This window comes from Pan paniscus, chromosome 3, assembly GCF_029289425.2.
Source record: "Pan paniscus chromosome 3, NHGRI_mPanPan1-v2.0_pri, whole genome shotgun sequence".
In the NCBI taxonomy this organism is placed as follows: domain Eukaryota; kingdom Metazoa; phylum Chordata; class Mammalia; order Primates; family Hominidae; genus Pan; species Pan paniscus.
The window spans coordinates 149,048,746-149,074,928 of NC_073252.2; the positions used below are offsets into that span (position 1 = coordinate 149,048,746).

Genomic DNA, 26,183 nt, shown 5'->3' on the forward strand with positions numbered 1-26,183 from the left:
GGGCAGAATCTCTTGTTAGACAAAGGAAAGAATGCATGCGGGCTATGATATAAAGGCATTGCAGGCATAAATGAAATCAGACGCCCACAGAGAAAGCTGTGTGATCACTCCAAGCAGTGCCATGAACTGCTCTGGAACCCACTGTGTGTGTGTGTACACATACACAAACACCCTTTTAATCACACTTTTTAATAATCTGGTGCCTAAAATAAATAATTCTGGCCCTTGTGGCTTTCCCATTATAATAAATATCAGATTTCTTTTTGAAGTACTTATTAAAGCTCCTATAGAATTTCATTTGTTATACTATTAAAAAATCAAGTAAGGAAAAAATCAAGTAAGGAAGTAAACCAAAATGTAACGTTACACTAATTTTTTTTTTTTTTTTTTTTTTTGAGATGGAGTCTCGCTCTGTCACCCAGGCTGTAATGCAGTGGCACGATCTCGGCTCACTGCAAGCTCCGCCTCCCAGGTTCAAGTGATTCTCCTGCCTCAGCCTCCCAAGTAGTTGGGACTACAGGCGCGCAGCACCACACCCAGCTAATTTTTGTATTTTTGGTAGAGACAGGGTTTCACCATGTTGGCCAGGATAGTCCTGATCTCTTGACCTCGTGATCCACCTGCCTTGGCCTCCCAAAGTGCTGGGATTACCGGCATCAACCACTGCACCTGGCCAATTTAAGAAGTATTTTTATAAACTATTATTTAAAGCTTTGGTTACTGCTCTTCACCGAATTCACACATAGCCATATTTGAGATTATGCTGATTGCAATAATATACTCCTGACTGATAGACATATACACCTTTATTTGCTATTAGTTTAGATTACTTTCCCACCAAATCTGTACCAGAGGTGTTAACATGGGATATAACAATTGTTCTAAATTTCAGTTTCCCTCTATTCTCTGTCTAAAGACAACATTAAAGAAAAATGAAATCCCCAGCCTGACCAATGTGGTGAAACCCCATCTGTACTAAAAATACAAAAATTAGCCAGGTGTGGTGGCGTGTGCCTGTAGTCCCAGCTACTCAGGAGGCTAAGACAGGAGAATTGCTTGAATCCGGGAGGCAGAGGGTGCAGTGAGCTGAGATTGTGCCACTGCACTCCAGCCTGGGTGAGAGAGCGTGACTCCCAAAAAAAAGAGGAAAAGGAAGGGAAGGGAAGGGAAAGGGAAGCGAAGGGGAAAGGGAAAGGGAAGCGAAGGGGAAAGGGAAAGGGAAGTGAAGGGGAAAGGGAAAGGGAAGCGAAGGGGAAAGGGAAAGGGAAGTGAAGGGGAAAGGGAAAGGGAAGCGAAGGGGAAAGGGAAAGGGAAGTGAAGGGGAAAGGGAAAGGGAAGCGAAGGGGAAAGGGAAATCCAAATTTACTGAACTAATTCTTCAAAGAATTGTGAAAAAACAATTTGCTTTTAAATAGCTTTGACTATGAATGGCAGATTATGCATAATTTCAAAAGCAGACATTGATAAATTAGCATATATTTCTCCCAGCCTCTTGAAGAAGCTAATAAAGAAAGCAGAGAAGTGCTTACATTTTCCTGGTTTGGCTGGAATTCGAATTACAGTGGGCTTCCTGGTGGGTGCTGGTTGAACTGCTCGTTCTTTTATTGGTTCTGTTTTTGCAGGGAGCTGAAAGGGATCTAATGAAAAACATAGTTTATTTTGCATGTTTTAGTTAACATGGACTGAAACAAAAAACCTCATTCATAATTTAAGAGTCATATTTTTCATGCCCCTGGGGAAACTATTCATGGATAAACAAAATCTCAGTTTGCAGAGACAAAAACAAAGTTGGAGCTCATAAAAGGAAATAACTTAGTGTTCTGTAAATAATTCATGCAGCTTTTCTTCCTCTCTGATGAGAGAGATTGAGGATGATCTTGAATTATGTAGAAGCTGATCTTTCAGGGGAGTGTAATCATTTCATACGTGTCTGCCTGAAAATGAGGGGCAACTGAGATGAGGAGACCATCTTTCCCACATCCTAAAGCCTCCCAGATGCCACAGAGAGGAAAGACTCTTTCCCTGTACACCCCCTGTGCCTGTCCCAGAATATTTACTCCCAGGGCCCTCACCCTACCCAGTGCTGTGCCTGGCACAGGGAAGGTGCTTAGCAGTCTCCGATTTAGTAGTTTAGTAAAACTACACTTTAGTAACATGAAAATGAAAAACATTCTATCCCAGAAATAAAATAAGACATATCCCTTCAAATATTTAATTTTGGGGCAAGGGTATATGACTCGGCATTCCTCCATCTTAACCGATTTATTAAGTAATTGCAGTTGTTGTCATTGAAAGTAATGCGCCAACCCAATATTTTAAATGGACAGTATATACTTAGGAGAAATACTTTAAACAAAAGCATGGCTGTAAACCTTTTTAGTGAAACAGTTTTTAATATAAGTGTCCTTTTTAGTGGTTTGGAAAAATGACTATACTTTTTTTTTTAATGGGAAATCTACAAGTAAAAAGATTAACAAAAATGAAAGAAAATGCTCTATAATGGATATTCTACTCAGCACACAGGATCGCATGAGACTGTCTTTGCTTTTATTTAATAAGAGGCGAAATGAGTATATGCTGTAATTCTGCACCTGTTCTATGTATCTTGCCTGCGGGGAGATACTCTCTATAAAACTATGCACTCCATAGCTCCTGTGATGAACAGCATTCAAATTCTGCCTGTTATAAGGTGTAATTCAATAAGCACCTTTTGCTGAGCAGCTCTTTGCAGGATACGTGAAGGGCTGAGCTAAGAATAAAAGCCCTTTTGGCAATCTGATACTTCGCCTTCTCTTCCACTCAGTTCTCAGTCGATCTCACCATCAGATACCCTGCCAAAGGCATCACTCTCTCACCAGTCACTTGCTCACATATTTATGCCAGTAACAGTGCTGGGTGGGGAAATATGATGGTAAAGTACAATCCTATTTTAAGTTTCTTATCTACCACTTAGGAAGGGTCCCCAGATGGCAAGCTAGCTAAAATTATTATTATGCTACTGAGGAAAAAAAAAATAGATGACTCCTCTGTGGAATCTTACCAGCTCACAGTGAGTGAGGCTAGTCTTACATTAAAAAAACCAACTCAAGATTATCAAAAGAATGTCATCAAACTTAAAAAAAAACTACTATATTAATAATATAACTTTTTTCCACTGTGACCTATGTCACCCATAAAACAAAGCTCCTGTTTTTAGATTTAACCAAATTCCTTAATTCTTTAATTTATTATAACAAATATATAACAAGTATAATAGTACTTTTTTTACTTCACAGAAATATTTGTTGTAAAAGTGAGAAACATTAAGAATTATATAAAATAGAAAAAGAAAACCTCTTGTAATCTCATCTCTCTAAAATTAATTATTGTCTAAAATTTGGTATATCTGTCCATGTATTTTCTATAAATATTACATGTATTATTATTATATAAATATTTTGAAAAACAAACCCAGGATCATTTTATATCAATTTCTTTGTAGTTTTATATCAATTTCTTAGCACTTTTATATCAATTTCTTTGTAGCACTTTTGTTCATTCAATATTGACTGGGTGCCTGCTATGCATTAAACACTATTTTACGGCTTCCGCCCTGTCTGGGACGTGAGGAGTGCCTCTGCCCGACCGCCGCCCCATCTGGGAAGTGAGGAGCGCCTCTGCCCGGCCGCCCCACCGTCTGGGAAGTGAGGAGCGCCTCTTACCGGCCACCCCGTCTGGGAAGTGAGGCGCGCCTCTGCCCGGCCGCTGTGCAACCTTCCAAGTGTGAAGTGACAGCCTTGTGTGTGATCTTTTCTGTCTTCCCCAAGTTTGCATTTTCAACATTAAACTTTACTTTTTAGTTAAAAAAACAAAACAAAACAAAACACTATTTTAGGTGCTGGGAATATAGCAGTGAACAAAGCACAGAACTCTGCCTTCATGGAGCTTGCATTCCAGCAGGAAGATCGAGACAAGAAACAATACATGTAACAGATACGCAATTCACGAGGTTTATTAGAAGGTGAGAAGTATATTGAAAAATGAAAAAGCAGAACAAGGTGACGAACTTCAGGTGTGGGCAGAAGGGAAGCAGGTTGCAGAAGGAAACAGGAGTGCAGCAGGTGAGGCAGGTGACATTGTCTTTCCAAAAACTGGATTTTACATATTTGAATAGTTCTTCCAATAATCATTCATGGTGTCCTATCTTTCGAGTAGCATTTCTTTCTTTTTTTTTTTTTTGAGACACGGTCTCACTCTCACCCACTCACTCTGTCTCACGGTGTCACTCTGTCACTCCACCCAGGCTGGAGTGCAGTGGTGCAATCACGACTCATTGCAGCCTCAACCTCCTGGGCTCAAGCAATCCTCCCACCTCAGCCTCCTGAGTATCTGGTACTACAGGAATGTGCCACCATGCCTGGCTAATTTTTATTTTTTGTAGAGATGAGGTTTCACTGTGTTGTCCAGGCTGGTCTTGACTTCTTGGGCTCAAGTGATCCTCCCACCTTGGCCTCTCAAAGTGCTGGGATTATAGGTGTGAGCCACTGTGCCTGGCCTGAAGTGCTATTTCTTTAACAGCTGCTTTTGGTATCAATACCCTGTTGGTTATTAGTTTAAAATTTTAGTTAATGATGCTTTTTGGGTGGGTGTGAAGGGGGAAGAAAATCTTGAGCATGTAATGACTTAAATTGTTTCCCAAATCAAATTAAATTCTGGGCCAGTATAAGACCTACACACTCACACTTCACAAGTGAGGGCATGGATGGGGGTAGGGGCGGGCAGGGAAAGGAGAAAAGAGGACAATCAGCACCCCTGAGGGGTTGAACATAGGGGGCATCCAAAACGTGCTTGCTGTGGGAAGAATGGCCTCAGGAAATCCTGACCCAAATCCTGCACACAGTGTGGGCAGATCTCACCTATTGTGTTAAAGGGTCCAATCATTTTTTGTTTTAACCTGAAGGATTTAAATTGAAGTAGCATAGGTATAACTTATGAAGTATTCAAAGTGTCCTAGCTTACTCTCTCATTTTTTTAATTTTTAATACCGTTAGCTGTTTTTTAATAACTGGCACTCAGATAGTGTATAATTATTCTACTATACATATCTCCGGGAAAAAAAAATTCTTTCTCCATGTGGCGAGGCAAGGAAGTCTTCGTGTTCCACCACCGCAGGCTGTTTGGCAGGAGTGGTCTGTTTAATGATCTCCCCCAGCTGTGCTCACTGAGTCAGTGAGCTCTGCATCTGCCTCTCTGTCTGCATGTTGTCTGGGCTGTGATCCATGTGAGGAGTGCAGATTAGTGGGGAGGATAAACAGCATCACTTCAATGAGACGGTGGAGCCAGAGGCCTGTTTTTTATCTTATGATGGTGTGCAAGTTTCTCTCTAGCAACGTAAGTTCACTTTTTATGTCTTTTCCTAAGAGGGCTATTTTTTCCAACAGAAGTTGTAAGTGGGCAACATATAAAGCAAGGCTGGCACCTCATATTGGGGTACTCCAGACACCACCAGGTAAGAAACTGGATCATTAGTACTAGTTAAAATGTTTAAAGATCATAACCTTTGACTAGTAGTCCCACGTTCAGAAATTTATTCTTCAGAAATAAAAGCATCAGCAGAAGTGAACATGCTTATGAGGGTATTTACTGCAGCATTTTTTGTAGTGGCAAAAACCAACAAGGAACAAAACAAAACAACATCCCCCTGCCCCACTAAATAAAACAAACAAAACAACCTGGATGTCCATCAACAGGGGAAATACTGAACCAGCTATGATATACTATGAGCTATCAGGCAGGATACCTCATAGTAGGAGAAAATGAATTAGAATTAGACTTATTATCCTGAAGAGAAGTGATAAATGTCATTGTTTTTTAAAGCACTCTGCTGAGTAACAGGTATCGTATGGTAAAAATTTCTGGAAAAAGTCCATTATGTGTATATGTGTAAGCTTTGGTTTGGCATGCCCAAAGGCACAGAAGGCTGCATACTTTGTTCACACTGGTTACCGTGGGGAGTTTACATTTTTTTTTTTAATCCAAAATCTCTGAATTGTTTGACTTGTTACAACGAATATATTTTACTTTTCTAACAGAAACAAATCCAATAAAATAAATTCAATCATAAGGAAAAAGTTACAAGATTAAGCTGAGTTAACACCTCTGCCAAACAAACCAGAACGAAACCACTTAAAAATAAGAGAACAAAAGAAACTTCTGGTTTCTTTTGTTGCTTTTTCAAGGCAATAATGGCCATAAAATTTTCCATAAAGTAACTAGAAAAATAAAAACTCTTTTTTTGGGGTTCAATTTAAAAGGAAATAATGCAGATACAAAATTTTGAATTTATCTAATTTAGACATATTTAGTTCATAACAAGTAGCTTCTATTTGTAACCCTGAATAATATAACCATTTAGATAAATCACTATTTTATTATTTTAAAAATTTTTACTTATCAGAATCTGAGGGTCAGTGGGGGAAGCAGTTCTTCAGAAGTGGCAAAGACGACAAGAGATAATTCGCCCAGTTTCTTTCAGCCTAATTATGCTTATGTTCAGCTCTTTTAAAAAGATTATTGATTAACTATCTTTAAAGGTAATGCCTCCACATGGTCTGAAATTCAAAAGGGAGCAAAATGCATACAGTGAAAACCAGGTTCCCTGTTCTCTCCTATCCAGTTTGTACAAAGACACACTTTGTACCACCTTTTCATACATTACTGTACATTGCATTTGACATTTAACACAAACAATAGCTAAAATAACATAAAAAGTATCCTGTATCTTGCATTTTTCACCTAATAATATCTTGGAGGTTGGTCCAAAGTAGGGGATAATAGGTCTCCCTCCCTTTTAATTATCACACAATACTCCATTGTTATGGATGTACTATAATTTATTTAAGCAGTCCATTGACATTTATTTCCAATATTCTGTAGTAGAAGTCCTTAATCTAGAGCCCAAAATGGGCCCTCTAAGCTCTGGATATTGTACCTTGAATTGTGTACACATGAGCTAATGGCTATTTTCTTTTTTTTTTTTCCTCACAGCTCCAAACAGTCACTGAATTAATGGCTATTTTCAAGGGAGAGAAAAGACTTTCAGGCTACGTCAGATTCTCAGAGTTTGGTAATCTGGAAAGGGTTAAGAACTTGCTGCCATAATTCTATCACAGACTGCTCTTGCTTCTACAGAAAAACAAAAAACAAAAAACACGGAGCATCTTAAGAAGAATCTCCTATCTGAATCTAAGACAAGAAAATGGCATTTTTGTCTACTTTTATTTGCAGTGATGGCATTTTTGTCTACTTGTATTTGCAATGTTTATTCTGTCTTCCCTCTACCCCCTCACACCAGCACCAATTATTCCACACCTGCTGGTGAACAAGCAGAGGCCTCTTTACACCTATATCCGCATGGTCTTCATTACTGGATTGAGAAAAACACTGATGATGAAGTAGTTTTCCGCCCATTACCTGTCTCTAATAATATGCTTGTCATCACAATTAGTTTCACCATCCCTGGCTTGCTTTTCTGTCATTTCTTTCCCTTGAGTTCTGTTAATAGCAGAAATTGGCTGCTAAACTATTATTCTGGTCTGTGTAATGGGGCTGATGGCAGAAACACTCTGCTTCTTTTGACAACTGGGTATGATTTGTAAAGGTGTGAAGAAGAATTGCTAATACTTCTGGGCTCCATTACATTAACCTGGAAGGCATTCTACCCAAGAAATGAATCCAATATTAAATTGCCTGTTTTATGAGTTTTCCTTTAATAATTTTTCTAATCTTTACAATGTTTTCATAGCTTCAGTATTTTCAGATCTCTATTTCCTGAGATTAATATGGCAACTTCATTTTATGAATGCTATTTTATTAGATTTTCTTTATTTTTGAGGTAAGAGAAACCGAAGGGAAGACTTATTTGTAAGTTTCTCTTCTTTCTCCTGTGTTCCTCTCCCAGTTTCTGCCTGGTGTCTGGATGATTAGGCAAGGTTTCCCAGGACCATAAACCTTTATTTACAATGACAATGCTACCAAAATACCACCAAAAAGTCACAAAGCCCCAAATCAAAAAGCAAACAAAAATCCCTCCACAGGTCAAGGCATTCAGAGGTGATCCTGAAGGCCTTTGGAGGGCATAAGTAGGGAGGCAAAAAGCACCAGTGTGCATTCTAGAAACTCCCCCTGGGTAGCCACAGTATGGATTGTGATAGGATTGTCTGAGTGGGCTCAATTTGGGAGGCCACTGCAGTCATCAGAGTGTAAAGGCCTAAAGTGGGGCAGAACAGGGAAGGATGAAAAGGAGAGGCAGAGTCAAGAACTATTTGGAAGGTAAAACCAGCAGGAGTTGGTAACTAATTAGATGTGAAGGCAGAGAAGTAACAATAATAACTACTAATTAATGATCATAGGGCTTTCCTGCATAATCACATTTAACCCTTGCAATACCCTAGGTGAGGAGTAGTATTACGTCTAAACAAATGAGGAAACAGAGGCACTGTGAGGTTAAGAAAATTGCCCAAGGTCATGTAACAAATATGGTAGACCCTGGCAGACTCCAAATCTGAACAGCTAGCCACTGTGTGACACGGTGAGAAGACTCAAGGATGATCTCTGGGTTTCTCCAGGGAAGGCTGGTGTGTGTGTGATGGTGTCACTAGTGAGTTGCAAAATATAGGAAGAAAGAAGATTTAGAAAGAAGATAGTATTCAGCTCAGTATAACTCCATAGTCAAGAGCAATGGTTAAAGTCAGATAGCACAAGCAAATTACACACTTTGCTAAAAGACGCCCCAATAATTAAATGTTGTTCAATGAAGTGGTAGAAATCAAGAAATGGAAAAGGCTGAGTATGAAGCATGAGACTGTATTCATGCTTAAAGTATATTGTTGACCTTCCTTTTTGAAGATGACTATAATTATCTGCTAGATGATACAAAGTAAATTCTCAGCAATTATTAGTTGAGTTGCCATCCCCATAGAAACTAGCAAGTTCTACAAAAGGTAATATTTCTTTAGCTTGCTGCTGTTGGGTTTATCTATCCCTGTCCTTCTCTGAATCTTGTTAATACCAAAAAGGTTTATATAAGAAAATGGTATTATCAAAGACTTGAAAAGTTTTTAAAGTGTTGCCTGGTTAAGGATTCATGAAAATATTGGGTAGCAACATTATACAGTGAAAAATAAACTAGGCTTAGAATAAAAACACTAAGTTTGAATCCTGACTTGAACAATTGTTTTATGACACTGGGCAAGTGATCCATAGATCTCTCTCAGTCTCACTGTCTTCATTTGCAAACTCAGGCCAATGATATCTCACAGACGGTTGTTGCAATTATTAAATAAAATAATGTATGTCTCAGTATTTAGCAGAGCATTACGTACACTGCAGAAGCTTAATATATTCAAATGTTTTTCCTTCCACCCTTTATGGACAAAAGCCATGTATGTCTTTTAGTTTATACGCTAAAATGTTGTGTGTCAGTTACAATGTTCTGTGCATGATGAATATTTAATAATGTGTATGTTTGTTTTCATTTTAAACACACCTGTGCTATGCAGAATGTGGCTGTGAAATCACAGAGCCTGTACTATTTTGATGCATGTTAAACATTTATACAGTGACAGTTAAGCTTTTGAAAATTCTATTAAGTTTATATGTTCACAAATTCCACCCAAATAAGTCAACAGCAGTAAAAGAAATCTTATCAATGACAAGTAGAGCAGCTTAGTTTGACAAATCAAAAATAAGCTTTACCATCACACTCTCCAACGGAACAGTTAGAGGAAAGAAAACATACTCTCTGCCTTCTGGGATATTTAATTGTACTGATCTTGGCGGCTAACTTATATCTGTTTATTTTATTTACAAAACTTTTCACTCTCAAGGGAAGATGTTCTGTGAAGATTAAAGGAACAATTTTGCAACATGTGGCTGGGTCCTCATTCCGTACATTTTCGAGTCCTCCCCTGGAGCTGGCCCCTCTCCCAGCACTCCCAGCTGAGGCCCATTTCATCTGAGGAGCCCCTCTGGGGCCACTGCATGACTTCCCATCTAAGAGAAGCTTCCTCTGCATCCTTCTACATGTTCCATAACCTCCCTGGATCCTTTCAATGTGAAGTCTGAACTTCTATCTGCCAAGAGTAAGGGGAGCCAGCCCCACAACCTATTATAGTTTAGCTCCTAGCCCCAGTCTGCTTACTTCTGGCTCATATAATAGTAATCGATGCATGTGTCTCCCCATTTCTGACTCCATCACCCCCATCCCATATTTTCCCTTCCCTCCCTGTCTCCATTCCCCACATAGCTCCCATGTTTCTTGATCTCTCTGTTCATTCCTCTGTTTCTATACACACACATGCATGTGCACATACTTGTATACACACACCTCAATAACTTATGTACCAGAAACTAAAACAGCAAGTGCCATTTAAAATACCCTATCATGAGTTTAGATTCCCCTCCACTGCTGATTTTTCACTCACCTAGAACCATCTCTGAACCAACAGATTCTTCAGCCAGGTTCCCCGATGGGGTGGGCAAAACATCATCATCAAAGCTGATGAGATCGATGTCCACCAAGGGCTTGCTCTGCAGAACTGGAACTGGGGGGTTGGCTGGGGGCCCTTCTCCCAGTGACTTGTATGCTTTGGCTTGTGATGCCCCTGCGAGTCGGGGAGGAACAGTGACAGGTTTCAGTGGAGCTGAAGGGTTGCTGGGGTTTTCTGAGGAAACAGATTTCTTCAGCAGCAAAGGCCGCGGGGCAGGAGTTGGCACTTTCTTCCCACTATCAGAGCTCTCAGACAGGGGCCCTCTTCCCGGAATCTCAGGATTAACACTTCGTATAAGGCCAGGGTTTGGTTTCTTTGGCAATTCAGGTTTGGTTACTGGGATGCTTCCCGCTTCTTGCAGGGGAGGGTATGGGGTGAGTCCTTCCTTGGAGGTCACCTTGAGTCTGTTCTCAGTCCCAGAGTCCCACTCTCCAGAAGCTCTGTTAGCAGCTGGTTTGGGAGCTACAGAAGGTTTCCCTGAGGAAACAGTAGGCTTTGGAGGAAGTGAACGTGGAGTAATTTCTGGTTTCTTGGGCAGTCCTGAGGTTTCTATGTTTGTCTGACCCTCAAACACTTTAATTCTGGAAACAATACTATTTTGGCTTTGTTCCGTGTTCATAATGTTCATCACTGCCTGACTGTCTGAGGTGCTAGCGTTGTCCAGCAGAGACTGGGGCCGGCCTGGGGATGACTCCTCTCCTATGGCTGCTGGGCTGATTTTCTGTTGACTTTGCTCTTTAATGTGAGAATCTCTGGGTATTGGTCTGAGGTTGCTTTTTGATCTTGGTTTTGGCACTGGACATCTTGTAGCACTGGGGTTTTCTGGACAATTCGGTTCTTCAGAAATATCAAAGACGATTAAAGGTGCCACATTTGTTGGAAGATTGCCAGACGAGACTGCTGAGAAAGGCTGAAGAGGCTTGAGAGGTGCCTGTAGTGCTGACAAGACCAAAACAAAACCAAAACAAATAAAAACAAGCCATAACGTTAACAATTTATAAGGAAAAAAATAGAAGATACACAGATTTAAAACTACATACATGGAATATCAAGAGATTTTGGTTTCTTTTAATTAGTAAAAAGTGATTCAAAAATGGAAATGTTTATTCTGTTTCCTGTAGGAGTGCTCTTCATATAACAATTTTTTTTTTTTTGAGACAGGGTCTTGCTCTGTTGCCCTGGCTGGTGTACAGTGGCTCTAACACGGCTCACTGCAGCCTCACCCTCCAGTGCTCAAGCGATCCTCTCACTTCAGCTTCCTGAGTAGCTGGGACTACAGACACATACCACCACACTCAGCGAATGTTTGCATTTTTTTTGCAGAGATGGGATTTCACCATGTTGCCCAGGCTGGTCTCAAACTCCTGTGCTCAAGCAATCCACCCGCCTTAGTCTCCCAAAGCGCTGGGATTAAAGGCATAAGCCACAGTGCAACACTTTAAAAAAGCCTAACAGGACAATCACCCTTAGCATCCCATCAAGTATAAGTTGCTAAATATAAGATCCTTCTCAGAGGGAATAAAGGGAATCAGTGGTAATACCCACCATGAATTATACGGATAATGTTTTTGTGATATAAACTAGGGTAAGCTCAAGAGATTGGGGCTGCAGTTTGTAAGAATGATCTATTATAATCATCACCGGACACCCAAATAAAGCAAGCACACAGTGATCACACTGACTGGGCAGCAGAGCTCAATGAATTATGCACAAATTGCAAATTATTTTAAAGGCTGGAAGCCTACGGATTACTTCCCTAGAACTAGGTCAGAATTAGGGAAGACAAATTACTTGCATTACTTTGAGGCAGATCGTTGTCTATTTCTTCTGAAAAGTCAGTCTGAGTTGCAGAAGTAATAGTGTGCCTTGGAGTAGCAGCAGCATTATTATTATTTGTAGTATTAACTTGAACTTGGTTGATTTCTTTTATAACTTGTTCATAAGATGGTGGGAGCTGAAAAGTAAAGAATGAAGATTTTAGACATCTAAGGGCAATAGCTAAGGTGTTGACAGTCTCACTGTTCTTATCCTCCAATTTCATTTAAAAAATAAAATGCAAAGAGATAATGTAATGTTTATTCACCTCAGCAGGAACCAGCTCATTAGGCCTCCAAGAGCCTGCTGCAGATGATGTAGGAAATCCCAGTCCTGGGGGTGGGGTTCCTGGAAACCACGAGGCTGGCCTCAGTGGCTCAGCTGCCACAATGGTGATCTCTGGGCGCCTAGTGGACAGAAGCCTCAGTGAAGTTTTGCAGAATGGTAACAAGCTATTGTCTATCTATAAATGTTCAAAGATTCATGAAAACCACCATCAACCAAAAAAGTTGTAAGAACTAACACAGTCACATAAATGACCTGTCAGGCCTGGGCTGTCTCTGACAGTACACCCAGACAGGCTTCAAGAGAGCAAATGACAATCATCCTCTATGACTTTGGCCTCAAAAAGTTAGAGTTGGACCCTGGGCACACTTGGCTCTGCCTTGGTTGATAAGGATAAGAACTAAGCAAGGCCTATACAATCTCTTCATTCCAGGGCTATCTAGCCTTAGGGCAAACATACAGTGTAAGGTATAAAAGCCCATTAGTCAAATGGAATTGTTTTTCTGTTATTATTATTATTATCTGAGACAGAGTCTCACTCTGTTGCCCAGGCTGGAGTGCAGTGGTGACGCGATCTCGATCTTGGCTCCCTGCAACCTCCGCCTCTCAGGTTCAAGCAATTCTCACACCTCAGCCTCCCGAGCAGCTGGGATTACAGGCATGTGCCACCATACCCGGCTAATTTTTGTATTTTTAGTAGAGATGGGGTTTCACCATATTGGTCAGGCTGATCTCGAACTCCTGACCACAAGCAATCTGCCCACCTCAGCCTCCCAAAGTGCTGGGATTAGAGGTGTGAGCCACTGCACCCAGCTTGGTTTTCTGTTATTATAAAGTGCATACTCTGAAATGCAAAATTACCATTTAAAAAGAATATCCTCTTCTGCCTTACTTCATCTCTGTTTCAATTCACAGTTATGTTTAAGTGTTTTGGGTTTATATGTTCACTTCTAGACTTTGATATGTGTCTCTGGGTTCGTGATCAGGTTTGTATATGATTTGATGATTAATTTTTAATACTGGAGAGCTATAGTGATTTAGGCATGACTCCTTTTATCTTTTTCTTAATCTGATTCTACATTCTCATGTTTAAAGTAATTAATTAATTTTGTAGAGACAGGGCCTCACTCTGTTGCCCAGGCTGGAGTGCAGTGGCACAATCATAGCTCACTGCAGCCTCGAGCTCCCCGCCCCTCAGCTTCCTGAGTAGCTAGGACTACAGGCACATGCCACCATGCCTGGCTGATTTTTAAGATTTTTTGTAGAGACGAGGGCTCACTATCTTGCTCAGGCAGGTTTCGAACTCCTGGCCTCAAGCAATCCTTCCAAAGTGTTGGGATTAAAGGTGTAAGGCACTGTGCCTGGAGCATGTTTAAATTTTCTCTTAAACCTGATTTCCTAACAAACACCAACTGTGTGACCCTGAACAAATCAATCAAGTTTTGATTGGAAAACTCAGTTTTCTCATGGAACATACATGGATGATAATACCTGCTCTGCCTTTCTCTAGCACTCTATGGAAAATAAAAACAAAAAAGCACTGTCATTCTCAAAATTATGCATTACACATACTCATGCTACATTGTGAAACAGTAGAACCTGATCATTGATAAAATTTGAACTGCACTTCCTAAGAACCTTTGCTTATAGCTTTTGTCTAAATAGTAAGAGTTATTAGTTAATAAACATTAAGCATCATATGTATATTAATTCTTATGACAACCTTGTGATGTAGGTATGATTAGCACCATTTTAAAGCTGGGATAAAGAAGCTAGAGAGATTAAGCAGCTTGTCATCCAAGGTCACATGGTAGGAAAGTGGCGGTCAGGATTTGAATTTGGTTCTGACTCTAAAGTCCTTCATTATTCTATACTATACTGTAAGCAATTTGACAGCAGGGACCATGACTTATGAAAACCTCTCTATCTGATTGAATGTCATGATGTAATGTAAAAAAAAAATCTATCCATCCATTTAGCCATTTGTCCATCCATCCTTCTGTCCATTCTATTGTCCATCTGTCCACTGGTCCTTCTATCTACCCAAATATTATCTTTCCTCCCTTCTCTTTTCCCTTCCTTTTTCCAAAAAGCCATCCAGCCTTTATTCATTGTGCCTACCTCCTCTTTTCCTTTCTTTATCCTTCCATTCAATTTTCTAACCTGTCATCCATCCATTTGGTTAGGCAACATGTACTAAGTAGCATGAGGTACAAAGCATTTCTCTGAAGCAGTTACAATGCTTTACATGTAACAGTTGTTTAATAAACATTTAAAAAATCAACTTCAATAAATAACTATACTCAAAAGAACATTTTCAAGCCTGTATCACTCCTTCTCTCAAGCAAAATCATCTTTCAAACTTATAAGTTAATTCAGGAGATATATTGATGAAGCAGAATACAAGAATACATTGCTTATGAAAGTGAAACATTTAATTTGCTACCTGATAACACACTTTTACTCAATTATTAGTCTAATATATGTCCTCCATTATAAATGTAACCATACCTTCTATCTCGATGAAGTTCACTCTGAATAGAAGTCCGAGAAGCTGTTGAAGAAGGAATAAACTGGTATAGTACAAAATTAGTATGTTTGGTAAGGGTTTGAATTTTTACAAAGTACACAATTGGAAAAAGCTTATACTTGACATCATATAGAATGTATGAATTTTAATATCCTTAAAAAAAAGTAAATCAAAACAATCATTTTATTAGCATAAAGTTAATTATGGTTATATATTAGAGATTGCATAATACATAGATTTCAAAAACTCCCCAAAGAACATTCTGTAGTTGTGAAAATAGTTTGAAGAATGAACAGAGAAAAGAAGACAGCTATTAAATATAAATTGCATGGTTGGAGCATTAAGATGATGACATGAAGTAACAATGGGCAGAAAAAATTTTAAATATCAATTCCAATCTATATGACTATGCTTTTGTGATGTTTGTTTATAAATCTATTGTAGAATGAAACTGGTCAAATTTTCAACTTTTGTCTAACTTATGTGACATTTTATAACCTTTAAGTTGTTTTATTAATTTTGAGACAGGGTCTCACTCTGTTGCTCAGGCTGGAGAGCAGTGACATGATGTTCAGGGCTCAATGCAGCCTCAAGTTCCCAGGCTCAAGTGATCCTCCTGCCTCAGCCTCCCAAGTAGCTGGGACTACAGGCACATGACACCATGCCCTGGTAATTTTTTGTATGTTTTGTAGAGATGAGGTTTCGCCATGTTGCTGGTCTCAAGCTCCTGGGTTCAAGCGATCCTCCTGCCTGGGCTTCCCAAAGTGCTGGGATTACAGGCATGAGCCACTATGCCCAGCCTTTTATTACTTAAACTAAGATATAATAATTAATGTAAAAGGTGTTCAAATCACTTTTATAAACTTGTTTATAGCACATATTATTGTATATGCAGCACTGACTTTTTCCTTAAGTCTCAAACTCAAGTCCTTAAGCTTGATAGTTTAAATTTTTTCCAAAATTTTACTTTATAAAGTAAACTAAGTTTTAATCAGATAATCTGGAACATATCACATATGGGGTCATTTTTTTTTCTTTTTTTTTTTTTTTTGAGACAGAGTCTCACTCTGTCGCCCAGGCTGGAGTGCAGTGGCGCGATTTTGGCTCACTGCAAGCTCTGCCTCCTGGGTTTACACCATTCTCTTGCCTCATCTTCCAGAGTAGCTGGGACTACAGGCGCCCGCGACCATGCCTGGCTGATTTTTTATATTTTTAGTAGATGCGGGGTTTCACTGTGTTAGCCAGGATGGTCTCGATCTCCTGACCTTGTGATCCACTTGCCTTGGCCTCCCAAAGTGCTGGCTTTACAGGTGTGAGCCACTGCACCCGACCCACATGGGGTCAATTTTACAATTTTTATGTAATAGAGACTATTACCTCTATTTTTCTTTCTTTCTTTTTTTTTTTTTTTTTTTTTTTTCCTGAGATGGGGTCTCGCTCTGTCGCCCAGGCTGGAGTGCAGTGGCGCCATCTCGGCTCACTGCAAGCTCCGCCTCCCGGGTTCATGCCATTCTCCTGCCTCAGCCTCCTGAGTAGCTGGGAGTACAGGTGCCTGCCACCATGCCCGGCTATTTTTTTTTTTTTTTTTTTTGTATTTTTAGTAGAGATGGGGTTTCACTGTGTTAGCCAGGATGGTCTTGATCTCCTGACCTTGTGATCCTCCCACCTCAGCCTCCCAAAGTGCTGGGATTACAGGCATGAGCCACCACGCCCAGCCTACCTCTATTTTTCAAGGAACATATTCTAAAGATCTCTTTGGGGAAAAAAAAAATCTTCTAATACTATAGTGTAAAGATCTGTGCACAAAGGAAATTTGTTTCAGATATAAACTATTTTAACCAGTTGCTCTCATATCTCTGTAATACTCAACTTGTTCAATTCTTCCTATTTGAAAAGATTGGAAGCGTAGATCTTTCCCCTCTGAACAAGGAGGCTGTCAAAACTGGGGGAGGCAGGGGTGGAAGTGGAAGGTGGGAATGAAGTTTAGGCTGGATTGGAGCCGTAACAGGTGAACCTCTGCTGGGTTGGCAAAGCAAACCTCTAACATCTGAAACCAAAACCCCTGGGTTTCTACTTGGAGGATGTCCTCATATTCATATCATCAACTGGTTTGACTGACTATTAACATTTTTATCAAGAGCTAAACCAAGCTGACAGGGAGGCTAGAGCTCTGCATGGTGTGTCTGATTTGTAAGGATGGTTTCATTAAGTCAGAGGCCCATTCAAGTTTGCTACAATCACATCACCACCATCACTAATGCTGAAATCAGCAGGGATAACACTTTTAAAAGACTTCATGTTATCGTCACAAACATACCTCTTCCACGGGGCATTTTTGCTGTGTACTATTCATGAGTGCTAAGGGAAAAAAAGAAGGGGTTATAGAAGAGGAAAGGAAGAGAAAAGAGTGAACCTAGTTGCCTAAGCTTTAAAAGGAATTCAGGAGCATGACTGTCTTGCCATACCACTGTTTTTCCCTGCTATGCACACTTAAATGGAAAAGGAAAGTTGATGATCCACAGATTCAGAGAGTAAAGAAATACTGCCGCAAAGATTTGTCTGTGCAGACCAGGATATCCACACACATAACCAGTTGAAAAACCCGCTTGTAGGGCTTTTTTTTTAAATTTTTTTGAGACAAGGTCTTGCTCTGTCACCCAGGCTGGAGTGCGGTGGCACAATATTGGCTCACTGCAGCCTCGACTTCCCTGGCTCAAGCGATCTTCCTGCCTCAGCCCCCTGAGTAGCTGGGACTACAGGCATGCACGACCACACCTGGCTCCTTTTCGTATCTTTTGTAGAAACGGGGTTTTGCTATGCTGCCCAGACTGGTCTCGACTTCCTGACCTCAAGTGATCCGCCCACCTTGGCCTCCTAAAGTGCTAGGATTACAGGCATGAGCCTAGGATTACATGCCTGGCCTGTCTGCAGTTTTTAACAACGGTTTTAAAAAATCTAAAAACTATTTTGCAAAATCAATTTGCTACTTCAATAAGCATTGATTTTAAAGTATGAATAGTACTTAAAAGGTAATTCAGTAGTCGATCTACATTGTTTAAAATCAGCAATTTTAACTTGATTCTGCCCGTTCACACCAGAGGTCATTCACAGCAGGCCCCCTGGCAGCAGAGTGGCACTGCCGCTGAAGAACATGGAGGGGTCTTGCAGTCGTACGTACAGATGTCCTTCTGCACATCCTTCAAGAATCACTGCTTTCCCCTCTCCTTGTCTGGTTTTTTTCACATTCACTTATCTATGAAATCTTTCTTTTCTCTCTTGATCCTTCTGGAAAAACTGACACCTTCTGTCAGTGCTGAACAAGATTAATAGCTACAAACACTTTTGGTTTTCACTGCAGATTTTCATGTGTTGTCTCATGCTCTTTGTGCTAATTTCTCAACTATCTGCTTATACATTTCATTCTCACTTTCCCAGATTAAACAAATTTGCTGTAGTTGCCAGGAAAATCGAATTTGCCAGATTGCCCATATAGATAAGCATGTCCCATTTTACCTCTCTGCCACAAGCTGCTAGTCTGGTACGTTTTGGGTTAATGCCACAGAATAAAGGCAGTATTTTCAGTTAGAGTTATCCTATCATTTTACAGAATTATTTTCAAACTTTTTCTTTTTCTTTTTTTTTTTTTTGAGCTGGGGTCTCTCTCTGTCGCCCAGGCTGGAGTGCAGTGGCACGACCTTGGCTCACTGGAACCTCTGCCTTCCAGGTTCAAGCGATTCTCCTGCCTCATCCTTCCTAGTAGCTGGGATTACAGGTGCCCACCACTGCGCCGGGTTAATTTTTGTATTTTTAGTAGAGATGGGGTTTCACCATGTTGGCCAGGCTGGTCTCGAATTCCTGACCTCAGGTGATCCGCCCGCCTCAGCCTCCCAAAGTGCTGGGATTATAGGTGTGAGCCACAGTGCCTGGCCTATTTTCAAACTTTTCGAGTTCAAGTGGTTAAATTCTAAATACAAAACATATTCATGTTAAAGTTGAGATGTAGATGTGCAGTATTACCACCAATAAAGAATCTTCTCGAATTCCAGCAGGATCACAAGCCTGGAAAGGCCCTCAGCGATCGTCCTACTCAAACTTCACAGAGGAGGAGACTGAGATACAGAGGGGTTAAATGAATTACCCCAGGTCCAACAGCCCTTTAGGAGCAAGGCTAGGAGCAGTTTGTTTCTTGAAGCAGTTTAACGCTGTGTGGAGCCAGGAAAGTGGGATGCTAGCTAGTCTTGATCTAAATAATTCAAAATTATCAATAAAATGATGTCAGAAGAAATAAACACATAGAAGGATTATTAATTATAAATACCCTTGCTATAGAACTATGAATGAATGATCAATGAACTAAGAATGAAAGATCAGTGAAAATCACAATAATATAAGAAACTTACTGACTACATTTGTTTGGGACAGGGTATAAGAGTTAGATGCATTTGACATGATAACAAGAATGTCTGTGGAGTGGAAAGCTCAATGGCCTTGAAGTCAGGAAACAAGGTTCGTATCTTGGCTCTACCTTGTGAAGCCACTTAACCTTTCTGGGACTCAGTTTCACTACCACATGTAAAATGGGTCAACACCTACCATGCACAGTGTTATTTTATAATGTATGGAAACAGTTCCTGACTTATGGTAGGTAAACAATATTAACTAAGTCTGAATTTCAGAAAATAATTTTCTCTTAAAAAGTTAATGAAAGGAAGAACATAAAATTCTAGATGTATCCAATTAGGATACATCAAAACACTTTACCAAAAATACTCAGGATTCACAAGAATACATGCAAAGAAAAGGACCCCAAGGCTTGACTGGAACCAGAATCATTATGAAATAAGTTGAACTACAACCAGTTAAAGAATATCACTTTAACAATGGGATAAAGTCTTTCCGCTTGCCAGGGTTAGATGACTGAGTATGGGATAGTAACACACACATTTTAATGGGCTGGCTAAGATAAAAATTATTTACAGCTTTTTCTTATAGAATAGGCAAAAAGAAGAAAACAAAAGGGAATGGCACAATTGTTACTCATTCTGTATTTATATGTTATCATGAAAGGATCTGTTTGGCCTTCTTGCCTAAACATCAGGAATACAAGTATTTCTTTAGTGTTTACAAAGCGACTGACAGAAGAATTAAAAGACAACTGAGTTAAAAACCAAAAAACACCAGCTACCTCAAAGCAAGGTTTTTCCCTTTGTTTCATATCCTCCTTCCTCTCTCTGCTAGGGCCCTGTTTCACCGTTTTCTCTTCTTTCATGGCTCCAGTCTGATCCCTCCACTGACTGCTTCCCTGCTGCCTACAAATGTCTTCATGCTTCCTCATCCTAAGCATAGTCAGATCTCCTCTTTCCTTAACTCTGCCTCCTTCTCAAATTACAGTCCATATCTCTCCTGTTCACCACCAAATTTCATAGAAGAGTAGGCTACCCTAGCCGCCCCAACTTCCACATATTCTATTCATTGTTGAAATTGAAGTGTGGCTTCCAACTTCAGTATTTACTGAAACTGCTCTCTCGTGGGTCTCAATTGACCTCCTAAGTGCCAGACAAAATAAGCTGTTCTCAGCACCTTTTGCTTGGCCTGGCTTTAGTATTAAGAGCTATTGGTGATTCACCTGTTCCTTTTAAAATCTTCTCCTTTGACCTCTAAAACACAGCTGTGTCCTGTGTTTTTTTTTTTTTTTACTCTGACCATCCCTTTTTAGCTTTTATTGCCCATGTCTTCGCTGTGCCTTGCACAGCATAGGGGCCTCTAGGTGAGCAAGATCCATCTTGGGGGATCCATGGGAAGTCAGGCACAGATTGTGATTCCCTAACAAAAAAGTCCTGAAATCCAAGGGAATTAAGGCAAGAAGCCAGGGAACAAAGTGCAGGAGCCCACAGATATGACTCAGTGAAAGGAGGCCTTTCACAGCAGGGCTGGGTTCATTGGGTCATGCATTTTTGCCTTATGCCTCTTGAAGGCATAGCTTGTCCTCAGACGTCAGTGTCTCCAAGATTCTATCCCTTCTCATCTTTCCTATCCTGTGTACTTTCTCCCTACATGTTTGGCTACTTCCAGGATTTTGCTTATAACAGTGATTACTCTAAGTTATATCTCCAGCCAATAAATTCTTGCCTAAGTTCTAGATCCTAATTTTGTATTTAAATTATCTCTCTGCCCGTCATCGCCTGCCACCCACAACCCAAGGGTTATAAGGCATGAAAGGCTATCAAGAATTTTTCATTTTTATATCTGAATTCTCTTCATCTTATACCATAGCATTCCCACATATTTATAGTTCACCAATAAAGAAAAAAAATGGAGTGGGGAAACATGGCATATTTTTCTGTATTGTCAGCTTGTAAAATTTTCACTGGAATTGTTCAAATGCATATTCTTCATGACCTGTGAATATCCTAAATTCATAATGGGCATGGTGGCTCACACCTGTAATCCTAGCACTTTGGGAGACCAAGGCGGGCAAATCACTTGAGGTCAGGAGACCAGCCTGACCAATGTGGTGAAATCCCATCTCTACTAAAAATACAAAAATTAGCCGGGCATGGTGGTGGGTGCCTGTAATCCCAGCTACTCAAGAGGCTGAGGCAGAAGAATTGCTTGAGCCTAGGAGGTGGAGGTAGCAACGAGACAAGATCGCGCCACTGCAGTCCAGCCTGGGCGACAGTGAGAGACTATGTATCAGAGGGGGAAAAACAACCAAGTTATGTTTCTAAAAATAGGGCACATTCTCCTCGGGGTGGTAACCTCAGCTCAAATAATGCAAAGAACATCTAAAATCCTATCTTTATCCTTTTCTAACACAGGTAATCCATGTTCTATTTTTAAAGAGATCTTTCCAGAGCCTTTTATTTAAAAAAGTGTTAAAATACCACACTAATAGCAAGTTTTGAAGTTTTAACCAAGAGATAAGGACAGAAAATAGAAATGTTCCTTTCTGATGGGAATTCTACTCTTAGCACTTCTATCTTGATATGGTAGTATAAGCCCATCTTTATAGGCACTTACACAGTTAAAAAATATATTGTGAAAAGTACCTGTAGAAACAAATGAACCAAAAGGAACAGGATTTAATACTTCTTTTTTCTTTTCTTTGAGACAGAGTTTTGCTTTTGTTGCCCAGGCTGGAGTGCAGTGGCACAATCTTGGCTCACTGCAACCTCCACCTCCTGGGTTCAAGCCATTCTCCTGCCTCAGCCTCCCGAGTAGCTGGGATTACAGGTGCCTGCCACCACGCCCAGCTAATTTTTGTATTTTTAGTAGAGACGAGGTTTCACCATGTTGGTTGGGCTGGTCTTGGAACTCCTGACCTCAGGTGATCCACCTGCCTCAGCCCCCAAAAAAGTGCTGGGATTACAGGCATGAGCCACCGTGCCTGCCAGGATTTAATATTTCTTAAACCTGTTAGATATCTCTAACTCTAGAAAATGGTTACATAATTTTTTTTTTTTTTTTTTTGAGACGGAGTCTCGCTCTGTCACCCAGGCTGGAGTGCAGTGGCGCGATCTCGGCTCACTGCAACCTCTGCCTCCCGGGTTCACGCCATTCTCCTGCCTCAGCCTCCCAAGTAGCTGGGACTACAGGTGCCTGCCACTACGCCCGGCTAATTTTTGGTATTTTTAGTAGAGTCAGGGTTTCACCGTGTTAGCCAGGATGGTCTTGATCTCCTGACCTCGTGATCCGCCTGCCTTGGCCTCCCAAAGTGCTGGGATTACAGGCATGAGCCACCGCACCCGGCCGCTACATAAAATTTATATTAGATCACAGAAACTAACTAGAGAGGCAAATTAAAAAAAAAAAAACAGCTTTATAGTATCACATTTGGGATTAAGGAAAAAAAACCCCAGCTTTGTTCTGCAAGAGAAAAACACAGTTCTGAGAAACCGGCTTATCAATAAATATAGGCTGAAAAGTAGCTGTTTGTCTGAAATGCTTTAATACCTCTTAGGAGAAGCTACTCTTGGGTTCTTTGTAGATTCGTCAAATACAATCACCTGCTGGAAATCTAAATCATCACTTAAAATTATTACAGAGGAAAATACAGAGAAAGAAAAAACAAACTTACATCTCTTGATTACCGCTCTAATGGATGACAAGGGTCCTTGGCTAGAAAAAGAAAGAAAACTTATTATACATTCATTAATCCTTTTGAAAAGAGCCATTCATAAGGCCAAGTCATTTCTGGGATTCAATATGGTGCTAAGCCACAAGTTTGATACATTATTTACTGGCCTATCCTCTTTAAAAATCAAAAATTAAAGAAATTTTTAAAACTTGCCTTTAATTTGTTTTATGGGAAATATATTTGCAGTGTAAGTAAAATTTTGCCTTAAAATTGCTTTCATAGCTACTTACATACTGTATCTTCCAGTGAAAATCTGGATACCACTCGTAATTAGACAGCATTACATGGCACTCAAAAGAACTTTATTCCTTATGGCTCTTTTGTGTTTGACACTGAAATTCCTATCTTCATATATCACATCAAAGTACATAATCTATATAGTCAATTTGACCTAAGGAACAACAGCATTTCTTCTTAAGATTAGAATTTAAAACATCACCACCTAAAAATAAAATACTCTTGTGAGACTTTCCCCTCTCCCTTCCCAGACTCCCTGTCTCTCTCTCCCCCTTCTTTCTCTCCCTTTCTCCCCTCCTACCCAACACCCTGCTTCCTCTCTTGCTCTTCTGCCTTTCACCATGGGATGACACGGCAACAAGAAGACCCTCTCCAGATACCAGCCTCTCAATCTTGGACTTCCCAGCCTCCATACCCATGAGCCAATAAATTTCTGTTCATTATAAATTACCCATTTTGTGGTATTATAGGAGCACAAAATTGACTAAGACAATACTATTGTGTTATACAGAGGGAAAGATTAAGCTCTAGGAGGTCTCTGATACCTTAAAGCGAGGACTGTAATATAAAGATACAACTGTTTACAGTAATACTGATTTTTTAAAGAGTGCTTAAAGGCTTTCTGTAAAACAGCTACATGAAAAAAGAATTAGTATAAGGTAGAGGCGGAATGTCCCTCATCCAAAATGCTTGGGACCAGAATTATTTAGGATTTCTTTTTATTTTGGAATATTTGCATTGTATACTTACCAGTTAAGTATCCCTAATCCAAAAATCTGAAATCTGAAATGACATAATGAGCATTTCCTTTGAACATTATGTTACTACTGCTCAAAAAATTTCAAATTTTGAAGCATTCTGGATTTCGGATTAGGGATACTCAATCTTAATATGGAAGGGGTAACAGCCCTCTTAGTGAATACATCACAATCTCCTTGCTCACTACCACTGATTTGGCAGGGATGATACTATGAATTTAAAACATCCTTTGTTTCTTTTTTTGAGAAGGAAGATGTATTGATTGGGGTGGAACACGGAAGGTGTTACAGGTTGAAGCATATCCTCCCTCAAAAAGAAATGTTGATGTCCTTACCAGTAGGACTTCAGAATGTGATCTTACTTGAAAATAGAGTCAATACAGATGTAATTAGTTAAGATAAGGTCATACTGGAGTTGGATGGGCCCCAATCCAACATAACTGGTTTCTTAGAAGATGGCCATCTGAAGAGCCAAACCAAGGTACACCAAAGACTGCTGGTCAACCTCCATAAGCTAATAGGCAAGGAAGAAATCACCTGTGAGTTTCAGAGGGGGCATAGCCCTGCTGACACCTTGATTTCAGACTTCCAGCTTCCAAGACTGTGAGACAGTAAGTTTCTGTTTTTGTTTTTGTTTTTTGTTTTTTTAATTTTTAGACAGAGTCTCGCTCTGTCGCCCAGGGTGGAGTGCAGTGGTGTGATCTCGGCTCACTGCCAGCTCTGCCTCCCGGGTTCACACCATTCTCCTGCCTCAGCCTCCCAAGCAGCTGGGACTACAGGCACCCACCATCATGCCCAGCTGATTTTTTGTATTTTTAGTAGAGACAGGGTTTCACTGTGCTAGCCAGGATGGTCTCGATCTCCTGACCTCGTGATCTGCCCGCCTCGGCCTCCCAAAGTGCTGGGATTACAGGTGTGAGCCACCACGCCCGGCCAAGTTTCTGTTGTTTTAAGTCACTCAGTGATATGGTTTGGCTGTGTCCCCACCCAAATCTCATCATGAATTGTAACTCCCACAATTCCGTGTCGTGGGATGAACCTGGTTGGAGGTGATTGAATTATGGGGGCAGGTTTTTCCTGTGTAGTTCTCACGATAGTGAATAAGTCTCATGAGATCTGATGGTTTTAAAAAGAGGCGTTCCCTTGCACAAACAATATTCTCTTGTCTGTCGCCTTGTGAGATGTGCTTTTCACCTTCTGCTGTGATTGTGAGGCCTCTCCAGCCACGTGGAACTGTGAGTCCAAAAAGAAAGTTTACAAAACTTTCTTTTGTAAACTGCCCAGTCTCAGGTATGTCTTTATCAGCAGTGTGAAAACAGGCTAATACAGTAAATTGGTACTAGTAGAGTGGGTGCTGCTGTAGATACCCCAAAATGTGGAAGCGACTTTGGAACTGGGTAACAGGCAGGGGTTGGAATAGTTTGGAGGGTTCAGAAGAAGACAGGAAAATGTGGGACAGTTTGGAACTTCCTAGAGACTTGCTGAATGGCTTTGCCCAAAATGCTGATAATGATATGGATAATGAAAACCAGGCTGAGGTGTTCTCAGATGGAGATGAGGAACTTGTTGGGAACTTGAGCAAAGGTGACTCTTGTTATGTTTTAGCAAAGAGACTGGTGGCATTTTGCATCTGCCCTAGAGATTTGTGGAACTCTGAACTTGAGAGAGATGATTTAGGGCCTCTGGCAGAAGAAATTTCTAAGCAGCAAAGCATTCAAAAAGTCACTTGGGTTCTTTTAAAGGCATTCAATTTTATAAGGGAAGCAGAGCATAAAAGTTGGGGAAATTTGCAGCCTGACAATGTGATAAAAGAGAAAATCCCATTTTCTGAGGAGAAATTCAAAATGGCTGCAGAAACTTGCATAAGTAACAAGGGGCCAAATGTTAATCCC

General features: G+C 40.3%; 1 protein-coding gene and 1 long non-coding RNA gene across 14 annotated transcripts in view; one reads left to right on the plus strand and one right to left on the minus strand.

The window, feature by feature from the left end:
* SH3D19 (SH3 domain containing 19) overlaps positions 1 to 26,183 on the minus strand; it is a 232,464-nt gene that overhangs the window by 43,788 nt on the left and 162,493 nt on the right. For 3 of the 13 annotated variants that reach the window (XM_055111913.2, XM_034959243.4, XM_034959245.4), the window contains exons 3-8: positions 23,237 to 23,277; positions 15,141 to 15,183; positions 12,613 to 12,751; positions 12,321 to 12,483; positions 10,464 to 11,468; positions 1,530 to 1,637 (exon numbers count right to left, since the gene is read on the minus strand). In XM_055111913.2, the coding sequence (XP_054967888.2) occupies positions 1,530 to 1,637; positions 10,464 to 11,157 (802 nt within the window). In that variant the 5' untranslated portion in view covers positions 11,158 to 11,468; positions 12,321 to 12,483; positions 12,613 to 12,751; positions 15,141 to 15,183; positions 23,237 to 23,277. Of the gene's footprint in view, positions 1 to 1,529; positions 1,638 to 10,463; positions 11,469 to 12,320; positions 12,484 to 12,612; positions 12,752 to 15,140; positions 15,184 to 17,476; positions 17,518 to 23,236; positions 23,278 to 26,183 lie in introns of all 13 variants that reach the window. The other 10 variants (XM_034959247.4, XM_034959244.4, XM_057302182.2 and 7 more) reach the window with 7 other exon arrangements.
* LOC134730194 (uncharacterized) lies at positions 1,663 to 9,907 on the plus strand. Its single transcript, XR_010111862.1, has 2 exons — positions 1,663 to 5,370; positions 7,027 to 9,907. It is a non-coding gene; the product is annotated as an uncharacterized LOC134730194 (long non-coding RNA).